A 24,337-nucleotide genomic window follows, 5' to 3' on the forward strand; every position below is an offset into this window, starting at 1 on the left:
CCGAAGATGGAATTCGGTCGTCAGGGTTGATGGTAGTCGCCTTTGTATTTCAGAGACAGGGCCTCCAACTCAAGACAATCCTCCTGCCTCAGACTTTTGTAAGGCTAGGCCTATAGGCGCGAGGCAAGCACCTTGCCCGGTCTGTCAGCACTTTTCGGTTCTGCAGGTGGTCCGGCGCGACTCGGAGACTCAGCAGAAGTCTTGGGTCTGAGAGTGGGAGCTGGGATGACGTCGGTGTTTGGGTGACGTCAGCACACGCGGTAGAGTGACAGCAGGGAAAGCAGGACAGCAAACTGCGCGCACCTGCCACAGTTCTTAACCTGAGGCCCCACCAGCCGCCCTGCCTAGGTGGCGGAGCTTGGCCTGGCTAGGGGGTGGGGTGGAGGGCGCGACTAAAGGGCTAAATAGCCAATTGACGTTCGGGAAAGGTCGCCCGCCCCCTACCGCGGAGTTGGCGCATGCGCATAGCCCTGCAGCCGATCTCTCCCTCGGGGGGCGGTGCTGACGCTCGCGCCGACGCGCCGGACGTCGGGCACGTTGACGCCGGCGACGCGCCGGGCCCGGTCCTCTGCGCTCGCCAGTGTCCCGCGGCGGCGGCCCGGCCTTCGTGACGAGCGGGGCGGCGGGTCCGGGGGCCGGGCTTGGACGCAGCCGCGGGGCTGCGTGGGTCGGCCCCGCAGCCTGCCGCCGCCCGAAGGCTGCCGCGTAGCCCCGGAACCGCGCCCGCCGGCCAAGGTGAGGGCGGGCGGAGCGGGCCGCGCAGAGTGGCGGGCCGGGATCGACGGGGCCGGGTCGACTGGGTCAGCGGGCGGGGGTCAGCGGGGTCAGCAGGGTTGGGGTTAGCTTGGCCGAGCCAGGGTCAGCCAAGCCGGGTTGATATCACTTAAGTCCGAGTCAGCTTAATTTGGCTGGGGTCAGAGGGGTTGGGGGCAGCGAGGCTGGGGTCAATTGAGCCAGGCAGGGGCAGCGGGGTCCTGGTCGCCATGATCATCCTGCGATGGGCAGGTGCACCCGCAGGGCATCCCCTTCATCCCCCTCCCTGTGTTCTGACAATCTCTAGTGCCATCTCACCTTTCCCTTCTCCTTTCTTATCTTGCCTTGCTTCCTAGATTCTCAGTGTGGAAACTCTGTTCCTTTGCCCCCCTCTTTGGCTGTAAACTTATGTAAGTTAGCTTGGCTGACCAACCGTTGCACAGCAGCAGGCCTTTACAAAAACACCTCTGTCCAGGCCTCTAAGAGCCAATCCAGTTGCTTTTTCCGCTGCTCACCAACTATCCAGCCCCACAAGTCAGGGAACCCGGCAGTCCTTCCCAGGAGCTGACTGCACACATTCCTGGAAGATGCTTTGGTCCATAGCGCTGGTGCTTGTCAGTTCCCAGTCTTCTTCTGTGGTTGAGGGAATATGTTTTGAATCTCTCTTCCTGGGGAAGAGCAAAATAAGTTAAAGAAGCCCACTGTCTTCAGCTGCTGAGTGCGGATTTTCAACAAACCCCACTGGTTTGGCCTGGGTGGAAGAGGTGAGCATTCCAGCTCCCTTTGCTCCCAGGACTGTGGTATCCCCCAGTGTGCTCTTCCCATTGGTCTGTGCATGCTACTTCCCAGAGTGTGTGCATCCAAAGTGGAGCAGCTCTGACAGTGTGGGGCTGTCAGCCTTTTGGCTCATCAGCCCCAGGCGGTGCTCAGAAAGCTGCAGGTTTGTTCTGCACCTACTGAGTGTCCTCTGCATCTTTCCTGTTTCAAGATGATGTGCGAGGTGATGCCGACCATTAGTGAAGCAGAAGGCCCCCCAGGAGGAGGTGGGAGCCATGGGTCAGGCTCCCCTTCACAGCCAGACGCTGATTCACATTTTGAGCAGCTCATGGTATCCATGCTGGAAGAACGAGACCGCCTTCTGGACACACTGAGAGAGACGCAAGAAACACTGGCGTTAACACAGGGGAAATTGCACGAGGTTGGTCATGAAAGAGATTCCTTGCAGAGGCAGCTCAACACTGCACTTCCACAGGTATGCCAACGATACTGAAACTAAGGGGTCTATCACTAAATGTCTGTAGGATAGTCTAGTCATTGTGTTAGCTTACTGGCTATTTTGTGTAACCACTTGGGAAGTAATTTTTCTGGTGTTTTTTAAACACAGGCAAAATTTCCAGGAGTTCAGTTTGGGAATAAATGGGTGTTCTCCAAAGCCATTTGAATACACTGCCGCAGTGTTGTGCCTCTCTGGGTAACTGCCTACATTTGGAAAAGTGCTTCAAAGTTGAGTTTTTGTTGTTGCTGTTTTGTTTGTTGGTTGGTTTTGTTTTTTTAAGACAGGGTTTCTCTGTGTAGCCTAGGCTGTCTTGGAACTCATCCTGTAGACAAGGCTGACCTTGAACTGAGAGATTCATCTGACTCTGCCTCCCAAGTGCTGGGATTAAAGGTGTGCGCCACCAGTACCTGGCTATGCTTCAAAGTTTTTGACAAGGGCCTGTGAAGCAATTCAGCTCTCGTACTGTGTCTTAGACTTGCCCTTACCTGCTGTGGACTTGTGTGAAGTGAATCTCAGGGCTTTTGTGTCTTATGGATTTCAAATTTCCTGGGGGAAATCTTGTGGATAAATAGGACTGATCACATTAGTAAAGTCTTCACAGGCTTTCTTAAGCACATCCGTGAGCTGCAAAGCTTTGTTTTGAAAAGATTGAACATTGAATCCCACAGCTCCTTTTCCTGGGCAGGTGAGACACCTTGTGTGTTGTTAGTATCACGTGTGGACTGGTGTGCTGGAGCCTTCTCTTCTGGTGTCCGTGGTTGGGCAAGGAGAAAGCGGTGTAGCCAGCAAAGGCCAAGGTGAAAAGCACATGGAGCAGGGGCTGCTTAGGTTTGTGCTGACGAGCCCATTTTGCTCATTCATGATGGGTATCTTCATGGTGCTCAAGGAAGCTGCACTTATGCTCTCACGGTGGGTCTGCAGAGATCAGTTAGCAAGTGAATAATCACTGCCTTGATGTATCTCTTGGCTGTAGTCAGTTCTGTAAGATGGACTAAACATTTCAATGTCCTTTTCAGAAATAATAATTTGGTGTTAGTGTTGTGTGCTGAGAGTTTTTGTTTGGGGGCTAGAGAATAATTTCTTTCTGGAGTCTTTGGAATTAGCAGGTTAATAGGTCAGATTTTGTTGCCATGGGCTGAAGAGGCCTTCAAGATGCTGTGCGTTCTACTTGCTCTGCTTTGCAGTCGTGTTTGTAAGTCTGTGTGCAGCAGTGCTTGGCCAACACTTAGGATTTTGGAAAGAACAGGTGCTGGGGACACAGAAGTGATTGGTGTTGTGGGCAGCGGGTTTCAGGCAGCAGGTGTTGCACCTGCTAGGAAGCCTGTTGCTAGGTGGTGCTGGCTGCTGCTCTGCACTGCCTCCTTGAATTAGGACTTGCTGGTGCCCACAGTTATGTCAGAGCTGACCTGAGTAAACTTACTCCAAGCCATTCCCTTTCTGGAATCAGGGTCCTCTGGGAGCTAAAAACTGTGACCAGATGGGCCTATGCGTCCAAACAGAGTACTTACACTGGAGCATGCAAGAGGACGACCTACTTCCCCTTCCCGCTGCCTGCTGTCAGTGACTGTCCCTCATTCTAATGTGACCCAGCTCTTCACTATTGGTTTCTTTGCATATGCTTAACTTTCTATAGGAAATCTTTTATGTTTTCTTTTGACTCTTCTCCGGATTCAGTGAAACCCACCTTTGCTTTCAGCAAAGTGTGCCGTGTAGATGGCCCTACTTGCTCTTGCTGCTGTCAGGACCCCTGAGGCTGCCACTGGTCCTAAACTTCCCAGGCTACTTATGCATTTGGGGAGGTGCAGAACTGGATATGTGTGTTTCTGCTGGAGTATTCTTAGGAGTGGAATTATAGTGACAGCAGCCTCAGGAGTTGCTGTCAAAAGTGACTGTGGTAACAGTTGGTACAACCACACGGCCACCAGCAGAATGAGAGGCTGTTGTTATGTGCTGCAAAGCTCCACATGGAGAGGTGACTTCCTGACTGCAGCCGCCTGCAGTGCAGCAACTCTTTTTTTTTCTATTTGTTGATTGGATTGTCTGTTTCTAATTTGAATTCTTTATACATTCTGAGTGCATAGATGTATAGAAGAATTTTTTGTTTGTTTTGGGACAGGGTCTTTCTACATAGCCTTGGCTGTCCTGGAACTCACTGTGTAAGTCAGGCTGGCCCTAACCTCACAGAAATTGACCTGCCTCTGCCTCCTAAGTCCTTGAATTAAGGGCGTGTACAACCACCTAGCTAGAAAAACATTTCTTAATTAATTTTTTTGTGTATGTTTATAATAGGTTTGCGTGTGTTCCTGTATATTTGTATGTTTATATGCAGGTGTGCATATGCTTCTGCACATCTGTGTGGAAGCCAGCGTTTCATGTTGGATGCCTTCCTTGACTGCTCTCAACCTTCAACCTTGTTAGTTTTTTTTTTTTAGTATTTATCTTGTATGTGTGTGTGCCTGAGTGTATGTATGTGTACCATGTTGGGTTCAGGAGCCTACAGAAATAAGAAGCATTGGATTTTCTGGAGCTGGAGTTCCAGATAGTTATGAACTGCCGTGTGGGTGTTGGAAACTGAACCTGGTCCTCTGCAAGAGTAGCAAGTGCTCTTACCCATATGCTTAGCTATCTTTCCAGTCCTTCTCTACCTTACAGGCATGGCTGCCACACCTGGCTTTTACTTGGGTGCTGTGTACTTTACCCATTGAGCCACCTTCCCAGCCTGGAAGGTTGTTTTTAATACTCTTGTATTTGCCTTTTCACTTTGTAGTATTGCATATATGTGAAGACACAGATGTTCTCATACATTTATATATAGAGGTCTTGCTGTGTGGCCCAGGCTAGCCTACAACCTTTGATAATCCTGCCTCAGCTTCTCAAGTGCTAGAATTTCAGGTGCCTGTTATATCCAGCTCTATCTTTTTTTTTTTTTTTTTTTTTTTTTTTTTTTTTTTGGTTTTTCGAGACAGGGTTTCTCTGTGGTTTTGGAGCCTGTCCTGGAACTAGCTCTTGTAGACCAGGCTGGTCTCGAACTCACAGAGATCCGCTTGCCTCTGCCTCCCGAGTGCTGGGATTAAAGGCGTGCGCCACCACCGCCCGGCTCAGCTCTATCTTTTAAAGTTTTAAATTTTAATGTAGTTCAATTGGTTGATCTTTTTTCCCTCCAAGAATATTTATTTTTGGTTGTGAGTCTATCCTTTAATAGCTGAGCCACTTCTCCAGCCTAAGAATATTTAATGTAGGGGCCTGAGAGATGGTTCAATAGTTAAGAGCACTATCTGCTATTATAGAGGACCTGGGTTCAATTCCTAGCACCTGGCTTTACAATGGCTTTCTGTAGATTTCTCCAGATTTAGGAGATCTGATGCCCTTCTCTGGTCTCCAAGGACACCAGGCACACAGGTGGTACATAGACATACATGCAGGCAAAATATCCATACACATAAAAGTAAGTAATTAAAAACAAAAGAATATTTCATGTAAGCCAAGCTGGTGGTGCACACCTTTAACCCCAGCACCCAGGAAACAGAGGCAGGTGGTTCTCTGTGAGTTTGAGGACAGTCTAGTCTATGCATTGAGTTCCAGGCTAGCCTGGACTACATAGTGAACTGTCTTTCAAAAACAAAAACACCAAAGTAATACATACTATGCCCTGATGAGGAAATCTGCTGTCTTGGACTGAAGTGTGTCTGAGTGATGGAGTGAATGGGTGGCTCTTCTGCTCTATCACAGTGTCTGGATGACTACAGATATCATCCTGAGATATGATGTTTAAGTTCTTTACCTTTGTTCTTTTAAGAATTTCTTAATCCGGCTCATGAAATGTGGTAGGTTAAAACATTTGCCCCCATTAGCCTGGTTTTGGAACCCATGGTGAAAGGAGAGAAAAACTGTCATCTGAGTGTGTGCCCCTCCTCAACTCATTCAGTCTGCTTGTCAGACTACACAAGATGCACCGGGGTTTTAACTTCGAACATGTCTGATATAGTGGCTGCTGTCTTTTCAGCATTGTTTTTCTAATTTACAGACAAAACAACTTCATAATTATTTATTAATACTAGTGTATTGAGATAGAACTGGCTTAAAAATAGTTTTGAACATTTTTTTTTATTTTTATGTTTATGGTTTTGCTTGCATGGATGTCTGTGCACTACCTGTATGCAGTGCCCCTGGAGTCCAGAAAAGATGTTAGATTACTTGGGATTGGAGCCAAATGTACAGATACTGAGATGTGAGCCACTATGTGGGTGCTGGGAATTGAACCTAGGTCCTCTGTCAGAGTAGACAAGTGCTCTTTAACTGCTGAGCCAGCTCTCTAGCTCCTAAATAGAACTAGGCTTTTGCTACTACTTCTTCCTTTTTCTCTTTTTTTTAAACTTGCGATTTATTTATTTATTTATTTATTTATTTATTTATTTATTGCCTAGCCTCCCAAGAGGAGTTTTGGGATTTGGGAGTCATGATCATGCTCTCCATTTTATTTCTTTTCTCCTATGTTTTTCTTGTGGAGTTGCACCTGCTGAGCTCTCCAGCCCAGGATTTAACTGCCATGGTAATAGTGGAACTCCTTGTCTTGTTCCTGGAAGTGCTCATGCACTGTTCAACCTACAAATGCAGTAGTCACTGAAGAACTTTGGTAAACATTCTCTTGTTAAATGATAAAACTTCGCATTAGCCCTGCATGGTGGCTCATGCCTGGACCTAATCTCAAGAAATCAAGACAAAATGAAAAACAACAACAAGAAGTGGTTACTGAATTTCCTTTCCTTTTTTTCTTTTTTCTTTTTTTTCTTTTTTTTTTTTTGAGACAGGGTTTCTCTGTGGCTTTGGAAGCTGTCCTGGAACTAGCTTTTGTAGACAAGGCTGGCCTTGAACTCACAAAGATCGCCTGCTTCTGCCTCCCGAGTGCTGGGATTAAAGGCGTGCGCCTCCACTGCCCGGCTTGTTCTGCATCTTTTGTGGGAGTCACGGGAGTTTTTGTTTGGTGCTAACTTTTAAACTTTTGGAATCCTAGGGACAGTTCCTAACTGGGTTTTATTTGTTAGTATTGTACTTTGAGTGTTTCATTTATTAGGGAGACTGACCTGTGTGGTCACCTTCTTGTGCCCCTGTCAATGGACTGAGTTGTAGGGTAGTAGACCAGTGGGGTCACCTCCTTGTGCCCTGTAGGTTTTGGTGTAGAGGTTGGATTGTTCTCATAAACAAGGAGGGCAGTGTTTCATGGTGTTCGCCTTGTGGAAGATATCCTGTGAAGATATCCTGTGAAGATGTCCTGTGAAGATATCCTGTGAAGATGTCCTTGTGGAAGATGTCCTGTGAAGATGTCCTGTGAAGATGTCCTTGTGGAAGATGTCCTGTGAAGATGTCCTTGTGGAAGATGTCCTATGAAGATGTCCTGTGAAGATGTCCTGTGAAGATGTCCTGTGAAGATGTCCTTGTGGAAGATGTCCTGTGAAGATGTCCTGTGAAGATGTCCTGTGTAGATGTCCTGTGAAGATGTCCTGTGAAGATGTCCTGTGAAGGCATTGGCTGGAAGAGCTCACTGGGAACACCATACAGCGCAGGATTTTCCCAGTGAGAAGGAAAAACGTCCAAGTCAATTTTGTGGTAGAAATCAAATTTTTCTGATGTATGTGTGTAGGCTTAGCCTTTGCTCCCTGAGGATTTGGGGACCACACTTGGCCAGCTTTGATGATGAAGGAGAGACAAAGCCTTGCTGTATAGCTCAGGTTGGCCACAAACCTATGATTCTCTTGTTTCAACTTCCTAGGGGTAGGGATTACAAGTATGAATCACCACCCCCTTCTGACCTAACCCCTCACCTTTAAGATAGCATCTTGCTGTGTATTAGCTGTTCTGGAACTCACTAAGTAGAACAGGCTGGCCTTGAACTCTTAGAGATTCTCCCACCTCTTGCCTCAGGCTGCCAAGTGCTGGAATTATAGGTGTGTGCCAAATCCAGCCACAGTCACTCAATTTGTTGCTGCTCTTTACCTCTTGCTTTCCGGTGTTTTTGCCAGGGGTTATTTTATTTTTCTTAAAGAAATCAATCTCTAGGAACTGCACCCCATACCCCCATGTGCGTTTGCATGTAGAGGCCTGAGAACAACTTCAGCCATAGTTTTTCAGGTACCATCCATCTTGTTTTTGAGCCAGGGTCTCTCACTGAGCTGGAGTTCACCAATTAGGCCAATCTGGCTGTCTATGGAGCCCCACAGATCCACCTATCTCCACATCCCCAATATTCCCCTCCACAGCCTATGCCTGTCTTTTTTTGCATTGGCTTTGGGATTGGAACTCAGGTCTTCATTTTTATAAGGCAGTTACTGTACCAACTGAGCCACCTCCTCAGCCTTTCTGGTGGCTCTTTCAAGTTTTTGCCTTCCTTTAGCGTCAGCAAATCACTGTTTTCTTTGTGTTGGGTGACTGGAGTCTTTAGTGGGTTTAGGAAGCATTTTGTCCATCAGCTCCACTGTGTTTCTTGTCTTCAGCCACCCAAGGGCCTGCACTAACTCCCTGTAAATGCCCTAGGGCATTGCACTATCCCCCCCCCCCCCCCCACCTGCCTCACACAGCCCTTTGTTTATTCTTCACATATTCTCTGTCTTATCTGGATATTGCTTACTGACCTTACTTCCTACCTGCTCTCTCATCTCCCACTGTGTTGAATCTGCTGTTTTAGCTACTATATATAACTTTCTATTTTAGTGTCTGTGTGATAGGATTTGTGTTGTTTGCATGTGTTATGTTAGTGTTGGGGGTTGAATCAGGTCCTTGTGCTTGTGGTAGCTTTTAGCAAATGTGGACTGAGCATGTCCTTGGCCCTTATGTCCGTGATTCTTTTTGTTTTGTGTGTGTATGTGTGTGTGTGCGTGTGTGTGTGTGTGTTCTCGGTTTTTTTGAGACAGGATTTCTCTGTATATCTTTGGCTATCCTGGACCTTGCTTTGTAGACCAGGCTGTTCTCGAAATCGCAGAGATCTGCCTACCTCTGCCTTCTGAGCGCTAGGACTAAAGGCATGTGCCACCATGCCCAGCTGTGATTGTTTTAAGTAATCTGCTTCTACGGTGATTTTTTTTTTCTTCCTGTTGCCTAGTATAATTTTGAGGGGTCTGGGATGTAGCTTAGTTGGCAAAACACCTACATATGCAAGGCCCTGTCAGTTAGACTTTGAGTCTCAGTTTTTCTAGTGTTTGGTACCAAGAACCGGGATTGCTCTTGCCTTAATGGGGAGCAGGGGAGCAGATGATGCACTCTTGCTCCCCACAACAGAGGTTATGGTGAGCGTGTTTGCCATCATCTGATACCTTAGCAAGCTTTGGCACTCCTTGTTAACTTTCTAATCAGAATCCCAAGGTGCAGGACCCTGTTTGGCCACTTAGCTGTGGAAAGAATGTAGACTATGGTTCCTCAGCTGCTCTGTTGTCTACTGTGCAGGGTGTCTCCATCCTTCCAAGTCTTCCCCCATGCCAGGCTAGGGGAGGGCTGCATTGTCAAAGGTGACAGTGAGAAAGTAAGAGGTTGTGTGATGCACATGTTGTGAGTTTTCTTTGTCATTAAAAAGAAAATACCGCTTTTAGGTTGTGCTCCAGTCTTAACATTTCAGCTGTATTTTAAGTGTGGTTTTTAGTTCATTTTTACTTTTCCACAAATACTCAAAAGTTTTATATGTCGAGTTGAAAATCTCTTGCATAGTTTGAAGATTTTTTTTTGTGTGTGTGTATGTGTATGGTTGTTTTACTTGCATGTGTGTTTATGCATCTTGTGTGTGCAGTGCCCTTGGAGGCCAGAAGAGGGTGTTGGATCCTCTGTGGAACTGGAGTCAGAGATGGTTGTGAGGCACTATGTGGTGCTGGGAACAGAACCCAGGTCATGTGCTCTTAACTGCTAACCCATCTCTCCAGCCCTGTTTCATTCTTTAAATAGTCCATGCTGTGGATTCTAGTACTTTCTACTCCATGTGACCAGGAAGTGTGTAGCCATTCTAGGTCGTTGAAATTACACATCCAGTTCCAGGTTCTATTACTGGGTCTGTGCTTCTTCTTTTTTTTTTTTTAAATGTGTAGCCCAGGCTGGCCTCGAACTCGTGATCTTCCTGCCTCTGCCTCCTTCAGCAAATCCTACCAACGTGCACCACCACAACCGGCAGATCTGTGCATCTTGATGTGTAGGAAAATCCAGGAATTGTCTTTAAACTGTTTTATTCAAGGAGTCAGCATGCTTTGGTTTTTTTGAGGCAGGACCTCACCATGTAACCCAGGCTGTCCTCAGTTTGAGTGCGGGATTGTAGACTCACACCACAGTGTTTATTCTTAGACACAGGTGCAGTCGTCGTTGTTATAGTCCTTTTGAGATCAACTGCAAGATTTTTAAAAGCTGTCTTATTCAGAAAGCTTCAAGTGGGGTGATGTGTTCAGGGTGAATTCAGGTGGAGTCACGGTTTTGCCTGTCTTTTGAAGTCTGATCTTGGTTGAGGCAGGAGTCTGGTAGAACTGAGAGCACTGTAAGGAAAACAGTCTTAAAGTCACAACTCTGTGGACAGGACAGTAGCCTTTGGGGTAAGCTGGTGACAGTGGAGTCCTGTAGGACTGGAAAGGACTGACCCAGTTCAGCAGGTATTTTGTCTCAGGCTAGAATGATAGAAAGTAGGGCAGTTAGAAAAGAAACAGTCAACATCACAGCCCTAGAGGGGTTGCCCTATGGACTGAGAGAGGAGCAGGTAAGACTAGCCACAGGGAGAGCAGCAAGGGGCAAGGCGCTCCCCAAGGCTTACCTGTCTTCATATAGGTATTGCACTGATAGGTTAGGGCGTGGAGGCCCAGAAGCCTTTCTGAAGCCTGCTTGAGTTGCGAGTCGACTGAATGCTGCCAGAGCTCGATGCTGAGCCACGTTAGGCCCAGGTGCAGTGAGAAACAGTCGGGAGTCAGCTTCACTGGGAGCTGAGGTAATAGCCCACCTGTGCGAGAGTTGTCACCTGTCAAGGTGCCAAGCTTGTAGGTGGGTTATGGTGTAGGAGGAATGGACAGCCACGGGAGCCAGTGGTTAGACAGCAGTCTTTCTTGCTGCAGCACACCTGCAACCCTTCTCCCATTCGGGCAGGATGCACAAACACAGTGTTTCCCTGTCACATACAGCTTATGTGTCTACCCAGGTCCTGTTCCAGTATTGAGTGTTTAGTGTGCAGCGAGTGCCACATTGGTCACATAGCTTTAGGGGGGCAATAGGAAATCATACAGTTCTTTGATCAGATTTGATACAGGGTTGAAGCCTCTGGGGAACACTGCCATGTTTATCTGTAATTTGAGGGGCAGGTGTGGAAGGTGACTTTCTGATTCTTCACTCTCACACCTTGTGGCTTGAGTTTGAGTGCCATGTTCATATACCTATTTGAGTGGGTTTTAGGCTCAGGTTTTTTTTTTTTTTTTTTGGTTGTATATAGTTCAGGCGAGCGGCAAGGGCTCTGTCACCCAGCCACAGCCTCAGTCCCAGGTTTCTTGAACTTCTAAATCACACCCATCTGCTCCTGTAAATGGAGTTGCTTCCTGCCTTGTTGTGAAGGTCGGACACTTCAGAGATGGCTGTGCTCTGCTCTTCAGTAGCCTCTTCCTGCTGTTCTCCTGAGGTAGGTACTTTGTCTTCAAGACACTCACAGATACGGTCTGAACCCTTCTGTTGCCATTAGACTTAGCTTCCTGCCAGTTCATGAGTTTTCTTTTTTGTTTGTTTTTCTTTCTCTTTTTCTTTCTTTTTTTAAAGGCAGAGTCTCATGCAGACCAGATTATCCTCTAACTCTCTAGTTGAGGGTGGCCATAAATTGGGATTATAGGCATGTCCCACCACATACAGTTTATGTGCTCCTGGGGATGGGACTCAGGGGTTTTGTGTATGTAAGCACTCTACTGAGTGATCCACAGCCTCAACTCCATGTCATGATCTTTCTAAATGTCAGCTCCTCAGATCTCCGTTGTCCTCAAGCTAAATTGAATCTCAGAGCTACATGTCACCTTCCTGGCTCTACCTGATGGGCACTTGCAGGGACTCTCTACCTTTGCTGACTCCCAGCTTTGGATCATGCCTGCACTGCAGATCTTGTTGTTTGGTAGCTTCTTGGTGGGGGGGGTTCCCCTGCTCCCAGACCTTTCCTGCCCTGGCCTCTGCTTGCTAGCTCTGCTTAGAAAATAGGGGACAGTTTGTGCTACCTCCAGAGATTTTCCAAAATAGTGATGTTCTGGCTAGAATGCAGCTCAGTGATAGAGGGCTTTCCTATCATGTGTGAGGTCCTAGCTTCCCTCCTCAGCCTACAAAGCAAGTTAGGAACAGAAAATCTCATTCTGGTCTCTGCTAAGTTGACAGCTCCTTTTGGTTGAGACAGGGTCTCATGTAGCGCAGGCTGGGCTCAAATTTGCTCAAATTCTCCAGATTGACTCCCATGTCCTTCTGCCAAGACACCATTAGTTTGGAGTGTTTAATTGCTTTCTGGCACAAAATGTGTCCTAGCTTACTTAGTACTTTCCTGCTTGGTAGAAATCTTTATTTTAGAGCTCTGGTTCCTTTTAGTGGGAAATAATATTTAGAAGTTACTATCTGGGGGCTGTACTCTTTGCAACTGATCAGGATGGGGGGGGGGAGCTGGATATGGTGGCGGATGTCTGTAATCCCAGTACTTGGGAGATTGGAAGCGGAAGGATCCAAAGTTCAATTGCCTTGGCTACATAGGGAGCTTGGGTCAGCCTAGGTTATAGGTGACCCTGTTTAAAAAGTGAAGCAAAACAAAAACTATATATTTGTAAAATAGTTTCATTATTAAAAAATAATCTAGTAACCTTTTAAATGAATTGTTTTCTTTGAGATAATTCTCTCTAGCCCGTGAACTCTGTAGTTAGCCTTCCAGCTTCAGCCTCCTCAGTGCTGTGGTTACAGGTGAACACCACTACACCTGGCAGACTGAGGATTTCTTCCCTCCCTCCCTCCCTCCCTCCCTCCCTCCCTCCCTCCCTCCCTCCCTCCCTCCCTCCCTCTCTCCCTCCCTCCCTTCTTTCTTTCTTTCTTTCTTTCTTTCTTTCTTTCTTTCTTTCTTTCTTTCTTGTTTTTCGAAACAGGATTTCACTGTGTAGGTTTGGAACCTGTCTTGGAACTCGCTCTGTAGACCAGGCTGGCATCGAACTCAGAGATCCACCTGCCTCTGCCTCCTGAGTGCTGGGATTAAAGGCATGCACCACTACCACCTGACTAGGCTGAGGGTTTCTTACCATTTTTTTTTGGGGGGGAGAATTGAGAATAAATATGTTTTAAGAATGTACAACTAAAATAATAGATTTTTTTTAAACCTTTCTCCTAAATACTGGGTTTTAAAGTAATTTGATTTAGCATTGCCACAACAACAAAATAATTATATATTTGATACATAGTTAATTTATTCTTAGTTATTTAAAAATTATAGTTATTGATTGGTTATGTGTGTGAATCAGAGGACAACTTTCTGGGTTCAGTTCTCTCCACCTTGAGTTCTGGGGATTAAATGCAGGTTATCAGGCTTGGCATCCAGTACCCACCCACTGAGCCATCTCCCCCAGCCCCATTTATTATTTTCTTTCTTTCTTTCTTTCTTTCTTTCTTTCTTTCTTTCTTTCTTTCTTTCTTTCTTTCTTTCTTTTTTTTAGACAGGGTTTCTTCACTGTTGTGAAACTCACTGTGTAGACCCGGTTGGCCTTAAACGCACAAGGATCGAGGGATCCACCCTCCCCTGCTTCCTGAGTACTGTGGTTTAGGTGTGCACCACTACTCCTGGCTCTATTAACTAATTTATAATAGGGTATTTCTGTGTTGTTTAGAGTCGCCTCAAACTTCTGAACTCAGGATTCTCCTGTCTCTGTCTCCAAAGTGTTGGAACTTCATGTGTAGGTCAGACTGCCTTTGGAATTCACAGAGATCTGTGTCTGTCTCCTAAATGTTGTGATTAAAGGCATGTGCCACCATACTTTACTTTTCAGTCATGGGTGTTGGATCCCCTGGAATTGGAGTTGGAGTCATTTGTGAAATGCTATTTGGGTGCTGCTGAGCCATTTTTCCAGCTCCTTTAACTATTTTTCTTAATTATGTGTATGTGTATCTGTTGTATAGGTATGTGCATGTGTGTGTAGGTGCTTGTAGAGGCCAGAGGAGTTGGAGCTCTTGGAGCTGGAGCTACAGGTGTTTGTGAGCCACCTGACGTGGGTGCCAGGAATTGAACTCTGGTTCTCTGGTAGAATGGTGCATGCTCTTAACCATTGAGCCATCTCTGTAGCCATTATTATTATTATTATTATTATTATTATTATTATTATTATTATTATTATTATTATTATTATTATTATTATTGAGACATGGTCTCTTTACATAGCTCTGGCTGTCCTGGGATTCACTATGTAGAACAGGCTGACCTCAAACTTAGAGAATCTCTCTGCTTCCTGAGTGCTGGGATTAAAGGTATATACCCAGGGGGGCTGGAGAGATGGCTCAGCAGTTAAGAGCATTGCCTGCTCTTCCAAAGGTCCTTAGTTCAATTCCCAGCAATCACATGGTGGCTCACAACCATCTGTAATGAGGTCTGGTGGCCTCTTCAGGCATGCAGACATGCAGACAGAATATTATATACATAAAAATAAATAAATATTTTTAAAAATGTATACCCAGGCCCCACAATCTTAACTAGTCTCTTCTGAGACACAAGGCAGTTGTTTAGCATGAGCCCTTCTAAAATCAAAAGGTAAGTGAGCAAATAGATTTCTAGTATGCAGCAGTAGAGGGTAAATATCCTGTTCTAAAAGGGAGGAGCGAAGCCAGGCGGTGGTGGCGCACGCCTTTAATCCCAGCACTCGGGAGGCAGAGGTAGGCGGATCTCTGTGAGTTCGAGACCAGCCTGGTCTACAAGAGCTAGTTCCAGGACAGGCTCCAAAACCACAGAGAAACCCTGTCTCGAAAAACCAAAAAAAAAATAAAAAAAAAATAAAAAATAAAAGGGAGGAGCGAGGATGACAAGGAAAGGCCAGCAGGCAAGCAGCAGGTCTTGCAGGTCCATAACACTCAGGACTCAGGGCATCAGAGTAGCCTTGATGATTGCCCCTGCTTCTGCTGCCTATAGCACTTGTCTTGGTGAACTGCATGTTTCCTGCTTTCTTAGCAGATGTCCTGCAGTCCTGTTATCTCCAGTATTCTGGAATGTCCACTGCAATGCAGCCATCACTTTCACAACTCCTGTTTGTGGGGAATCTGACCCTGACACACACACTACCTGGCCTTAGAGGCTTCCTGGAATTTGGTGTGATCCTCTGTCTCAGAGTTTCTTTTTTGGAGCCTTTCCTGGAACTAGCTCTTGTAGACCAGGCTGGTCTCGAACTCACAGAGATCCGCCTGCCTCTGCCTCCCAAGTGCTGGGATTAAAGGCGTGCGCCACCACCGCCCGGCCTGTCTCAGAGTTTCTATTGCTGTGATAAAACACCATGACCAAAAGCAACTTGGGAAGGAAAGGGTTCATTTAACTTTACACTTCTAGGTACACTGTTTACTGGCTTGCTTCCTATGATCAGCTCAGCACACTTTCTTATAGCTTCCAGGACCACCAGTGGTGGCTGGGGGTGGGTGCAGGTGGTACCGCTAACAATGGCTTGGGCCCTTCCATATTAATCACTAATTAAGAAAATACCCTACAGGCTTGCCTGTAGCCTGATCTTATGGAGGCGTTTTCTCAATTGAGGCTCCCTCCTCTCAGATTATGCCTCCATGACCCTCTTAGTCATGCATTTTACGTGCTTACAAAACCATAGGATGATGTTGCCAAGTTGTGTGGCCAGATCTAGGCGTGATCTGGCCCCTGCCATCACAGCTGTAGTGGCCTATGTGCACCTTGGTAGCTGAACCTGCCAGAACCCTTCTTTGGACTTGCCTTTGAGCAAGGAACGCCTTCATTTGCTTTCTCAGCACAAGTTTTGTCCTTTCGTCTGAATCTTTTCACAAGCTGGAGCCTTTGATGGGTGAGGTCTTGTTCTCAGGACACATTTGCTGTTGTCCCAGTGTAGAGTTCCTCTTCAGTGGTGCTAATCTCTAAAGATGACAGTGCTTTCTCTGCACCTGTGTTTCTTAAGCTCAGTGCTGCCTTTTTGCCAATCTTGTTCTGTGGTCTCACTGCAGAGCTGAGTAAGTGCAGTGAGCAGCAGTCATGGCACAGCGTAAATTGCGCTGTCTTGGAATTTCCTTATTCTTCTCTGAAACCTCATGAGCCAGGCCTCCTCTGCGTGTTTCTTTTAGCATTCTGGTCTTTCAAGCTCCTGTCAGAGTTGTCCACTAGACTCTGCTTACTGCATTCCTGGGCTTGCACAAACCAGGTTCAAAGACCTAAGAAGCACATAGTCAGGTTTAGCAGCATCAGTCCCCCTCATTGGAACCAGTTTTCTGTATTTCCTTGTATCTCTGAAGTTGCCCAGAAGCAACTGAAGGGAAGGAGTGTTTACTTTCGACTCACAGTTTAAGAAGGTCCAGTCCTTAAAGACAGGAAAGGTCGTGATGAAGCCTGAGGCTGCTGGATACATTATACCTGTAAGCAGGAAACAGAAGATGAATTCATCTGGCTTCCTGCTTTTTCCATTTTTATTCAGTATAGGACCATAGCCCACCTCATGCAGCATCCTACATTCAGGACAAGTTTTTCTCCATAGTTAAACCTCTCAGAGATGTGTCTGTCAGCTGATCAAACCCTTAGAGTTGACAGTCACACCCATCAGAAAGGCACAAGATGGCACATGTCTAGCAAGGCAGAACTGTAAGCAATGCCCACTAAGTGACCTTGTCTCACTGTCTGGACAGGTGGCTGTGGGTGCAGGTGGTCCTGGGTTCTGACCTGATAGTGGTAATGGGCCCTATTGAGGATCCAGCTTCAGAGATGTGGACAAAATGTTTCCACTTTGTGTTTTTTTTTTTTTTCCTTCTCTGTGGCTAAAAGCAGGGGTTTGGCTAGAGCTGGCAGGCTGCTGTGCTGAGGCCCTCTTGGCAGGGGCGGTCCCTGTGGAGTTCATCCTTTCGCTTTTCACTGAGTCTCATTCTTATTCCAAGGAGGAAATTTCATTTTGCTCCAAAAATAAATTTGAGAGCATGAAGCGTATCCTGCATTCCCATATTTTTCTGCTTTGCAGTTGGGCTAATCACCCACTGGCCTGTGCAGCTTAAATCAGTGCCAGGGCTATGTAGACATTGTTTTCAGGTCCACCATGGTGTGTGCTGCAGTCCAGTCACGCATAGGAAAACTGAAAATGCTGCTTGCCAGGAGTCGGTACTCCTGTGCAGTCAATCTCTGGAACTCCCAAGCTTTCCTTTCCCTCTGCTTCAGACACAGTGGGTTAAATGGTGACAGAGGAAGTCTTGCTGAAGTGCTGAATGGGTTGGAGTGTCAATTTGAAGAGTCTGGTGCAACATATTCTTTTATGCATATTAAAATGCTAAGCTTGGTGGTGATGGAACTGGAGGTCCAGTTGCTGGAGGTGCTTAAAGGCATTCTGTGTGGAATTTTACTTTGCTGTTATATGACTCTGCTCTTATGTCTCTACCACACTACTAAGCTCATGTCCAGAGAGACTAGGCAAGCTGGTTTTTTGTTCCTTGTGTTATTTAAAGCCGTTTTATATATGCTTAAGTGTACTTTCCTTTTGATGATGGAGAGTAATTGGCATGCATAGTTTAAAAGTATACCTTGCCATGTCTCTCACCATTTTTGGTCATCTCTTAAGATACACCCCACCCTTCTCTTTTCCTTTGTTATACTCAGGTCAGAGAAGGTAGGTGGGGACGACAAGTGTGTCCTCAGGCAGGATGTCTGCCTCCTTGTCTGCTGTTAGGTCACTCATTTCTGAGCGTTGGGTTCTCTTATCAGTATATCATGGATGGTGGTGTCTGGTTTCTACCTAGCCAGCACTTGTTGCTTGTCTGCTGTGAGTTAAGCATACCTTGTACTGGGTATGTGGGTACTGGGAAGATGGGGGCGTACTAGTTGACAGCCATTGATTGCCTCTAAGCCCACTTAGCCTCCAATGCTCATAATGGGGCTCTAACAGGCTGATGGCACCACATCACAGATGAGGACATTGCCTCGTGAGGCCTGATCACCAGCTTAGGGTTCTGCAGGCACTGAGTGGTGGCATGCATCTGAATCCAACAGGCAGTCTGGCTCCAAACTTCTCTGACTAGCACAAGATTGGGTACACAGAAGTACCTCTCAGGTGTCTCCAGCCTATATAATAGGACTACAGTGCTGCTTCTGTGGCAGAGGATCTTTAGCTGTCCTTCTGTCCTTTCCATACAGCTGAGCCAGAACCTGAGGTGGAGCCATGCACTGAGTAGTCTAGTGCCTCGTGCTGAGCATGGTCAGGACACCTGGCGGGCACACAGTGCATAGTTCCTGATGTCTGAAGTTGGTTTCTTTTATGCCCCAAATCTTAAATCCTGTTTTTAGATGTCTCCTCTTGTCTGAAGCTCCTGTGCTCAGTTTACATAGGGCATTTGACTTCCTGTTGTTTCTCTTCATGTTTTTCCCAGCTCAGTACAAAGTGTGTCATATGTAAAGTGTGTGCCACTAATTTTAAAAATGTATTTATTTATTTTATGTGTGTGAGTGTTTTGCCTGCACGCATGAATGTATACCATGTATACATTACCTATGGAGGCCAGAAGAGGGTGTCTTATCCCCCAAGACTGGAGTTACAGACAATATATGATGAGTTTTAAATTTGGAGAGACAGTGTGTGTACATGTACATGGCATAAGTATGGAGGACAACTTGCAGGAGTCAATTCTTTCCTTCTACCATGTGGGGTCTAGGCTTGCTGGCTAGTGTCTTTCTATATAGCTGCTGAATCTCCCTGCCTGCCCCTGACCAATTTTAAAATTAGTCTATATTATGTATATGCTATATACATATAGTACAATATAGTGTTATTTATATAATACTAGGTTGGTGATCTGTTCATGGATGAGTATAGTGCATTTTTATCATACTTACCCCATTGCCACCCCTCATCTTCTTCTCTTCCCATGGATACCCTTCTTTCCAGCCAGTGCCTCTGCTTTGTAACTGCCATCTCGTCAGCTTTTTATTCCTGGTGATTGAATTCATTGACTGCAGCTGTGACACACTTGGAGCTAACTGAAGTTGCTGCAGCAACAGAGAAAGTAGAAGTGATGTTTGAGAATGTCATGTCAGCCAGCCCCGATTTGTGTGTCATGAGGGACATACTCCTCCCTCGTCTCTCCCTGCAGCCTGGCTGAGGGAAAGTGCATGGCCCCTTAGCAGAAAGAGGTGGCTTTGACTCTGCTGTGTCCTGTAGTAGGGAGCTGCGGGGCTTTTTTTTACCATTTAGCTCCCAGCCACCGGCTAGCTTTACCAGAAATAATTACACGGAAACTGTATTCTTTTAAACACTGCCTGGCCCATTAGTTTTAGCCTCTTATTGGCTAGCTCTTACATATTGATCTAACCCATTTTTAATAATCTGTGTAACACCACAAGGTGGCTTACCAGGAAAGATCTTAACCTGCGTCTGTCTGGAGTGGGAGAATTATGGCGACTGTCTGACTCAGCTTCTTTCTCCCAGCATTCTGTTCTGTTTACTCCGCCTATCTAAATTTTGCCCTATCAGGCCAAGCAGTTTTCTTTATTAATTAACCAATGAAAGCAACAGATAGATAAAGAAGTCACTCCCACATCAGTGTCCTGTAACCTCTTGGGGCCTAGGGTTCTTTCTCTGCAGCATAGGAGGTTATGATCCTGCAGATCAGTGTAAGAGGCGCATCTTTCTGGGGTCTTTGCAGCGAAGGCTGACACCCGGACTCAGGTGAGATGCATTGTGAAGGTGGTCCTAGGAGCACCCGTGGAAGTGTGAAAGCTGGATGGGCCTAAGCACTCTTTTCTCAGTGTTTTGTTTTTTTTTTTAATATTTATTTATTATGTATACAATATTCTTTTTGCATGTATGCCTGAAGGCCAGAAGAGGGCACCAGACCTCATTACAGATGGCTGTGAGCCACCATGTGGTTGCTGGGAATTGAACTCAGGACCTTTAGGAAGAGTAGGCAATGCTCTTAACCGCTGAGCCATCTCTCCAGCCCTCTCAGTGTTTTATCTACATAGTCCTTCACTGAATTAGAGGGAGACTGTGTTCCAGACTCCACTGCAAAAGGCAAGTAATTGAAGGTGAGGTGAAGGTTGGTCAGGCCAGGTGGGAGGGACACCCAAAGACTTCCTCCTGCAGGTACAACAGGATTGCATCCCTGTCTCGAGTGTGGGAAAGGGACTTTAAGACACAGAAGTTGGGCCAGGCGGTGGTGGCACACGCCTTTAATCCCAGCACTCGGGAGGCAGAGGCAGGCGGATCTCTGTGAGTTCGAGACCAGCCTGGTCTACAAGAGCTAGTTCCAGGACAGGCTCCAAAACCACAGAGAAACCCTGTCTCGAAAAACCAAAAAAAAAAAAAAAAGACAGGAAATTGATGAGTCTTCATGATTGTGTTGGTTCTTCTGGAGGATTGCATGTTAGGGCTGTGTTCTACAAGGCTTTGCAAGTGTGTGAGTCTGGAATGTTGCTCTGTTTCTGCTTTTTGCTGTGAGCTTTACCTTAGATTGTGGGGACAGCAGTATGACATGTTCAGTACTGAGCCTGGTATAATCAGTCCATAGATAGTGGCCATTAACAGCCCCATTCTTAGGGTTACCAAGGTGGGCCATGGTGAAGAAGATCTTTAAGATTCCAGAAGTTCACATGACCAGTGAGGGAAGTGGGGAGATGAAGGAAAACAGTTGAATACCATGGAGTGTTGAGCACCTGCAGCTCCAGCCCTTCGTCCAGTGTGCCCATAGTGAGGGTGCTGCCAGAGGCAGTCTAGAGAGGCTTAAGTTCTCACGTATAGTGTTTAAAGTCTGAAGGCAGCCTGTGGAGAATGCTAAGAAGGCAGTTACCTGGAGGCCCTTGAGAAGGACCAGTGTCTGTGAAGACTATGAGCCATATGTCCCTGTTTCTGTGTGAAGGAATTGGAGAAGGTGCTGGTTTAACCTGAACCCTCTGTTGCCAAGGACACTGCTAGGTGCCTGGGTCCAGTAACTACCCCTGTAGGAACCTTCCTTCCCTTCAGCAGTGAGGATGACCAACCTGTGCTGCAGTTGGGACAGCACATGGTTGGAGTAGTAAGCTGTTCCTCAGGGCCACATGCTGCTCCTTGGGGGTGGACCACATATAGAAAGTGGGCTCAGATGTCACCAACCAAAACACTGCATATAGCAACAGCCTGGCTGAACTGTGACAGACCTTCAAGTCTATGGTGAGTGGACCAGCTTATCTCACACAGCAGTGAACCCCACCTCCTAACTGGGATTGTCAGGAACTTGCCAAGGGACGCTGTCCCCAGTGTGCTGCCATCTTTCCCAGAGTTCTGTCGTGTCACTGCCCTTGTTACTTTCATTCCTGTCTGTCAGGGTCATTTCTCACATACAGCTTGGACTTCTGTGTGTCACACTGGTGGTGACTAGAATACTAGACTGGCGAGAATGTGCACTCCACTTTTTTTTCTTGTGCAAATCATAGAAATACTTTTTCCAGAAAAGCTGCAGTGAATGAAGAGCCTACTGGGAAGCACACTCCTGTGGGCAGCCCTTTGTGCTTCCCTTCATGGAGCTGCGGTTTCTCTGTGCAAGGCCATCTGGGAAGAGCTAGGTGCTGGTAGAAGATGGTTAGCCTAACATGTACTTGCTCTGCTTGGGCAGGAGGCATCAGAATGGTTGATGACCCTGAGATTCTATTAGTACAGGGCAGAGCTTCTGGGGTGTGGGTAGATAGCTTACTTTCTTCATGTGGAGACCATACTTTTCTGTATTTTGAGATACTGGCTTAGTCCTTAGTTGTAAATTAATCCAGAGACTGGCTCTAAATGTTTCAGGCTACTTCATAAAGAAGTGATAACGCACACAGAACATTGAGGTAAAGACTGCCAGCTTTTTGAGGACAAGTGTCTGGAATTGTTCTTCTTCTCACAACCATCTGTTACCACTGCTGTTCATTTAAAGATATGGCTGGGCAGTGGTGGTGGGCTTTTAATCCCAGCACTTGGGAGGCAGAGGCAGATGGATCTCTAGAGTGAAAAGCCAGCCTGGTCTACAGAGTTCCAGGACTGCTAGGACTACACAGAAACCCTCTCTCAAAAAAGCAAAACAAAAACCTGAAATCCATGTCGACTCTAGATAGGTCTCAAGTCAATGACGGCCTCCTGTAAGATAGACAGGAACAGAGGAGCTGGTGTCTTCATCCTTGGCTCTGCTGTATTCTGTGGTATAGCAGGCTCTGGGGTTTTCTCCACTTAAAGAAAACCTCTGTTGAAAGTATTGAGGGGGGCTGGAGAGATGGCTCAGTGGTTAAGAGCATTGCGTGCTCTTCCAAAGGTCCTGAGTTCAATTCCTGGCAACCACATGGTGGCTCACAACCATCTGTAATGAGGTCTGGTGCCCTCTTCTGGCCTGAAGACATACACACAGACAGAATATTGTATATATAATAAATAAATATTTTAAAAAAAAAGAAATGCTTAACATTAAAAAAAAAAAAGAAAGTATTGAGGGATGTGTTGGGGAAATAACTCGGTAAAATGTTTGCCTTAAGCGTATGAGGACGAGTTCAGTTCCCAGAACCCATATAAAAAATCTGGGTGTTGAGCTAGAGAGATGACTCTTTTAAAGGATCTAGGTCCAATTCCCAGCACCCACTTGGCAGTTCACAAGAATCTGTAACTCCAGTCCCAGGGCTCCACATAGACATACATGCAGACAAAAAACCCATACATAAGTAATGATAATAAAAGGAAAAGCTGAGTGTGGTTATAATCCCATCTCCAAGGAGGTGGAAATAGGTGAAACCCTGGGCCTTGCTAGCCAACCAGCCTAACCTAGAACCAGGCCAGGGAGAGATACTGTCTCAAAAAAACCAAGATGGACAGCTCCTGAGAAATGACACAAAGGTTGATTCCTGCCCTCCACATTGTACACACACATGTGTACACCTCCCAAATGCACACATGCATCCATACACAGGAACATCCATACACATTACAAAATTGAATTGAAAGAAGCAGCAGCTGCCCTTGGGAAGTGCTTGATCATGACATAAGGTGCGTTCAGAGGCAGAGCTTGCCCAGCACATATGCGCTCCACCCAATTACTGCAGAAGCAAGAACTGAAAGGCTGAGCTATTTGGCCTCCCCAACCACCTACAGAGTCTCCTCATCATTGTGTTCTCTGCTGGTCCTTCATAAAGTGGTGGGAAGAGGCAGGAGCAGCAGCAAGGGTGGAATGAGAGCTGTGGTTCCCTGGAAGTGGGTACAGGGAAGCTGTTAGGAGGGCAGGAGAACTGAGAGAGAAACAGCAGAGGCCTGAAGGATTGGAAGCTCAAGAGGCTGGTAACTTCCAGGGCTTTAGTGGGCCCTCTGAGAACTTGTGTGGGAGGGTTGTGATGGGCAGTTTGTATAGCAAAGCAATGTCTGTGTGGGGCTGGGAGATGGGGCGTGTGCAGACTCTTCCTGGCTTGACAATAGCTCTTTCTTCTTATCTTTCCCACCAATCACTTACGTCTTTTTATGTCTTTTCCTGTAGGCATTCATTCTTACTAGGAGAAATTCATGAACGAGCACCCAGGGCCTTTCAAGTTCAGTTACACTATTTTGTGTAGCCAGAGCTGTGTGACCATGAACACTGGAACCTTTGTGTTTCCTGGGCCATCAATAAATGGCCAGGAAATGCTGTAATACAGCTGACCATACTGGGGTACACGTGTTCCTCAGTGCCAGGAGAACTCTTTAATAAGACGCCTTTCAGTTCTGGTTTCCCACCTAGACCTTCTTTCATTCTGGAACACCTTCTCTGACCCAGTGCATCCAATGGCATTCCTGATATGAGCAGAAAGGGTGACCTGAAGCTCTTGCCTATCAACAGCTGAGACTGAGACGTGTCACTGGTGTCTTTTACATATATTACAGTGTTGATCATCATGTCCTGTATCCTCTTGAGGCTTTATAGCAGCTTTAGATCCTCCCTACCCCAGATGCAATGCCGACAGATTGTCTCCGGGGTGCAACTCTTAAGTGAGCCTGGCAATGACTCCTGTAGCAGTGTAATTGTTGTCTTCAGAGCCATTTGTGTGTACCTGCCCCTGATGCACACACAGCCTTGGGAAATGGTGTCAGTGCTCAGTATCTGGATGTTTTCCAAGATCTGCTGACCTGTGAATATGAACTGGTACTAAGTTGGTGACAA

General features: G+C 46.4%; 1 protein-coding gene across 7 annotated transcripts in view; it reads left to right on the forward strand.

The window, feature by feature from the left end:
- The first annotated feature begins 541 nt into the window (after positions 1-541).
- The window catches only part of Ppfia1 (PTPRF interacting protein alpha 1), an 84,651-nt gene continuing 60,855 nt past the window's right edge, over positions 542-24,337 (forward strand). For all 7 annotated transcript variants that reach the window (XM_057779643.1, XM_057779646.1, XM_057779644.1 and 4 more), the window contains exons 1-2: positions 542-735; positions 1,742-2,005. In XM_057779643.1, the coding sequence (XP_057635626.1) occupies positions 1,742-2,005 (264 nt within the window). In that variant the 5' untranslated portion in view covers positions 542-735. The remainder of the gene's footprint in view (positions 736-1,741; positions 2,006-24,337) is intronic.

This window comes from Chionomys nivalis, chromosome 8, assembly GCF_950005125.1.
Source record: "Chionomys nivalis chromosome 8, mChiNiv1.1, whole genome shotgun sequence".
NCBI classification, from domain to species: domain Eukaryota; kingdom Metazoa; phylum Chordata; class Mammalia; order Rodentia; family Cricetidae; genus Chionomys; species Chionomys nivalis.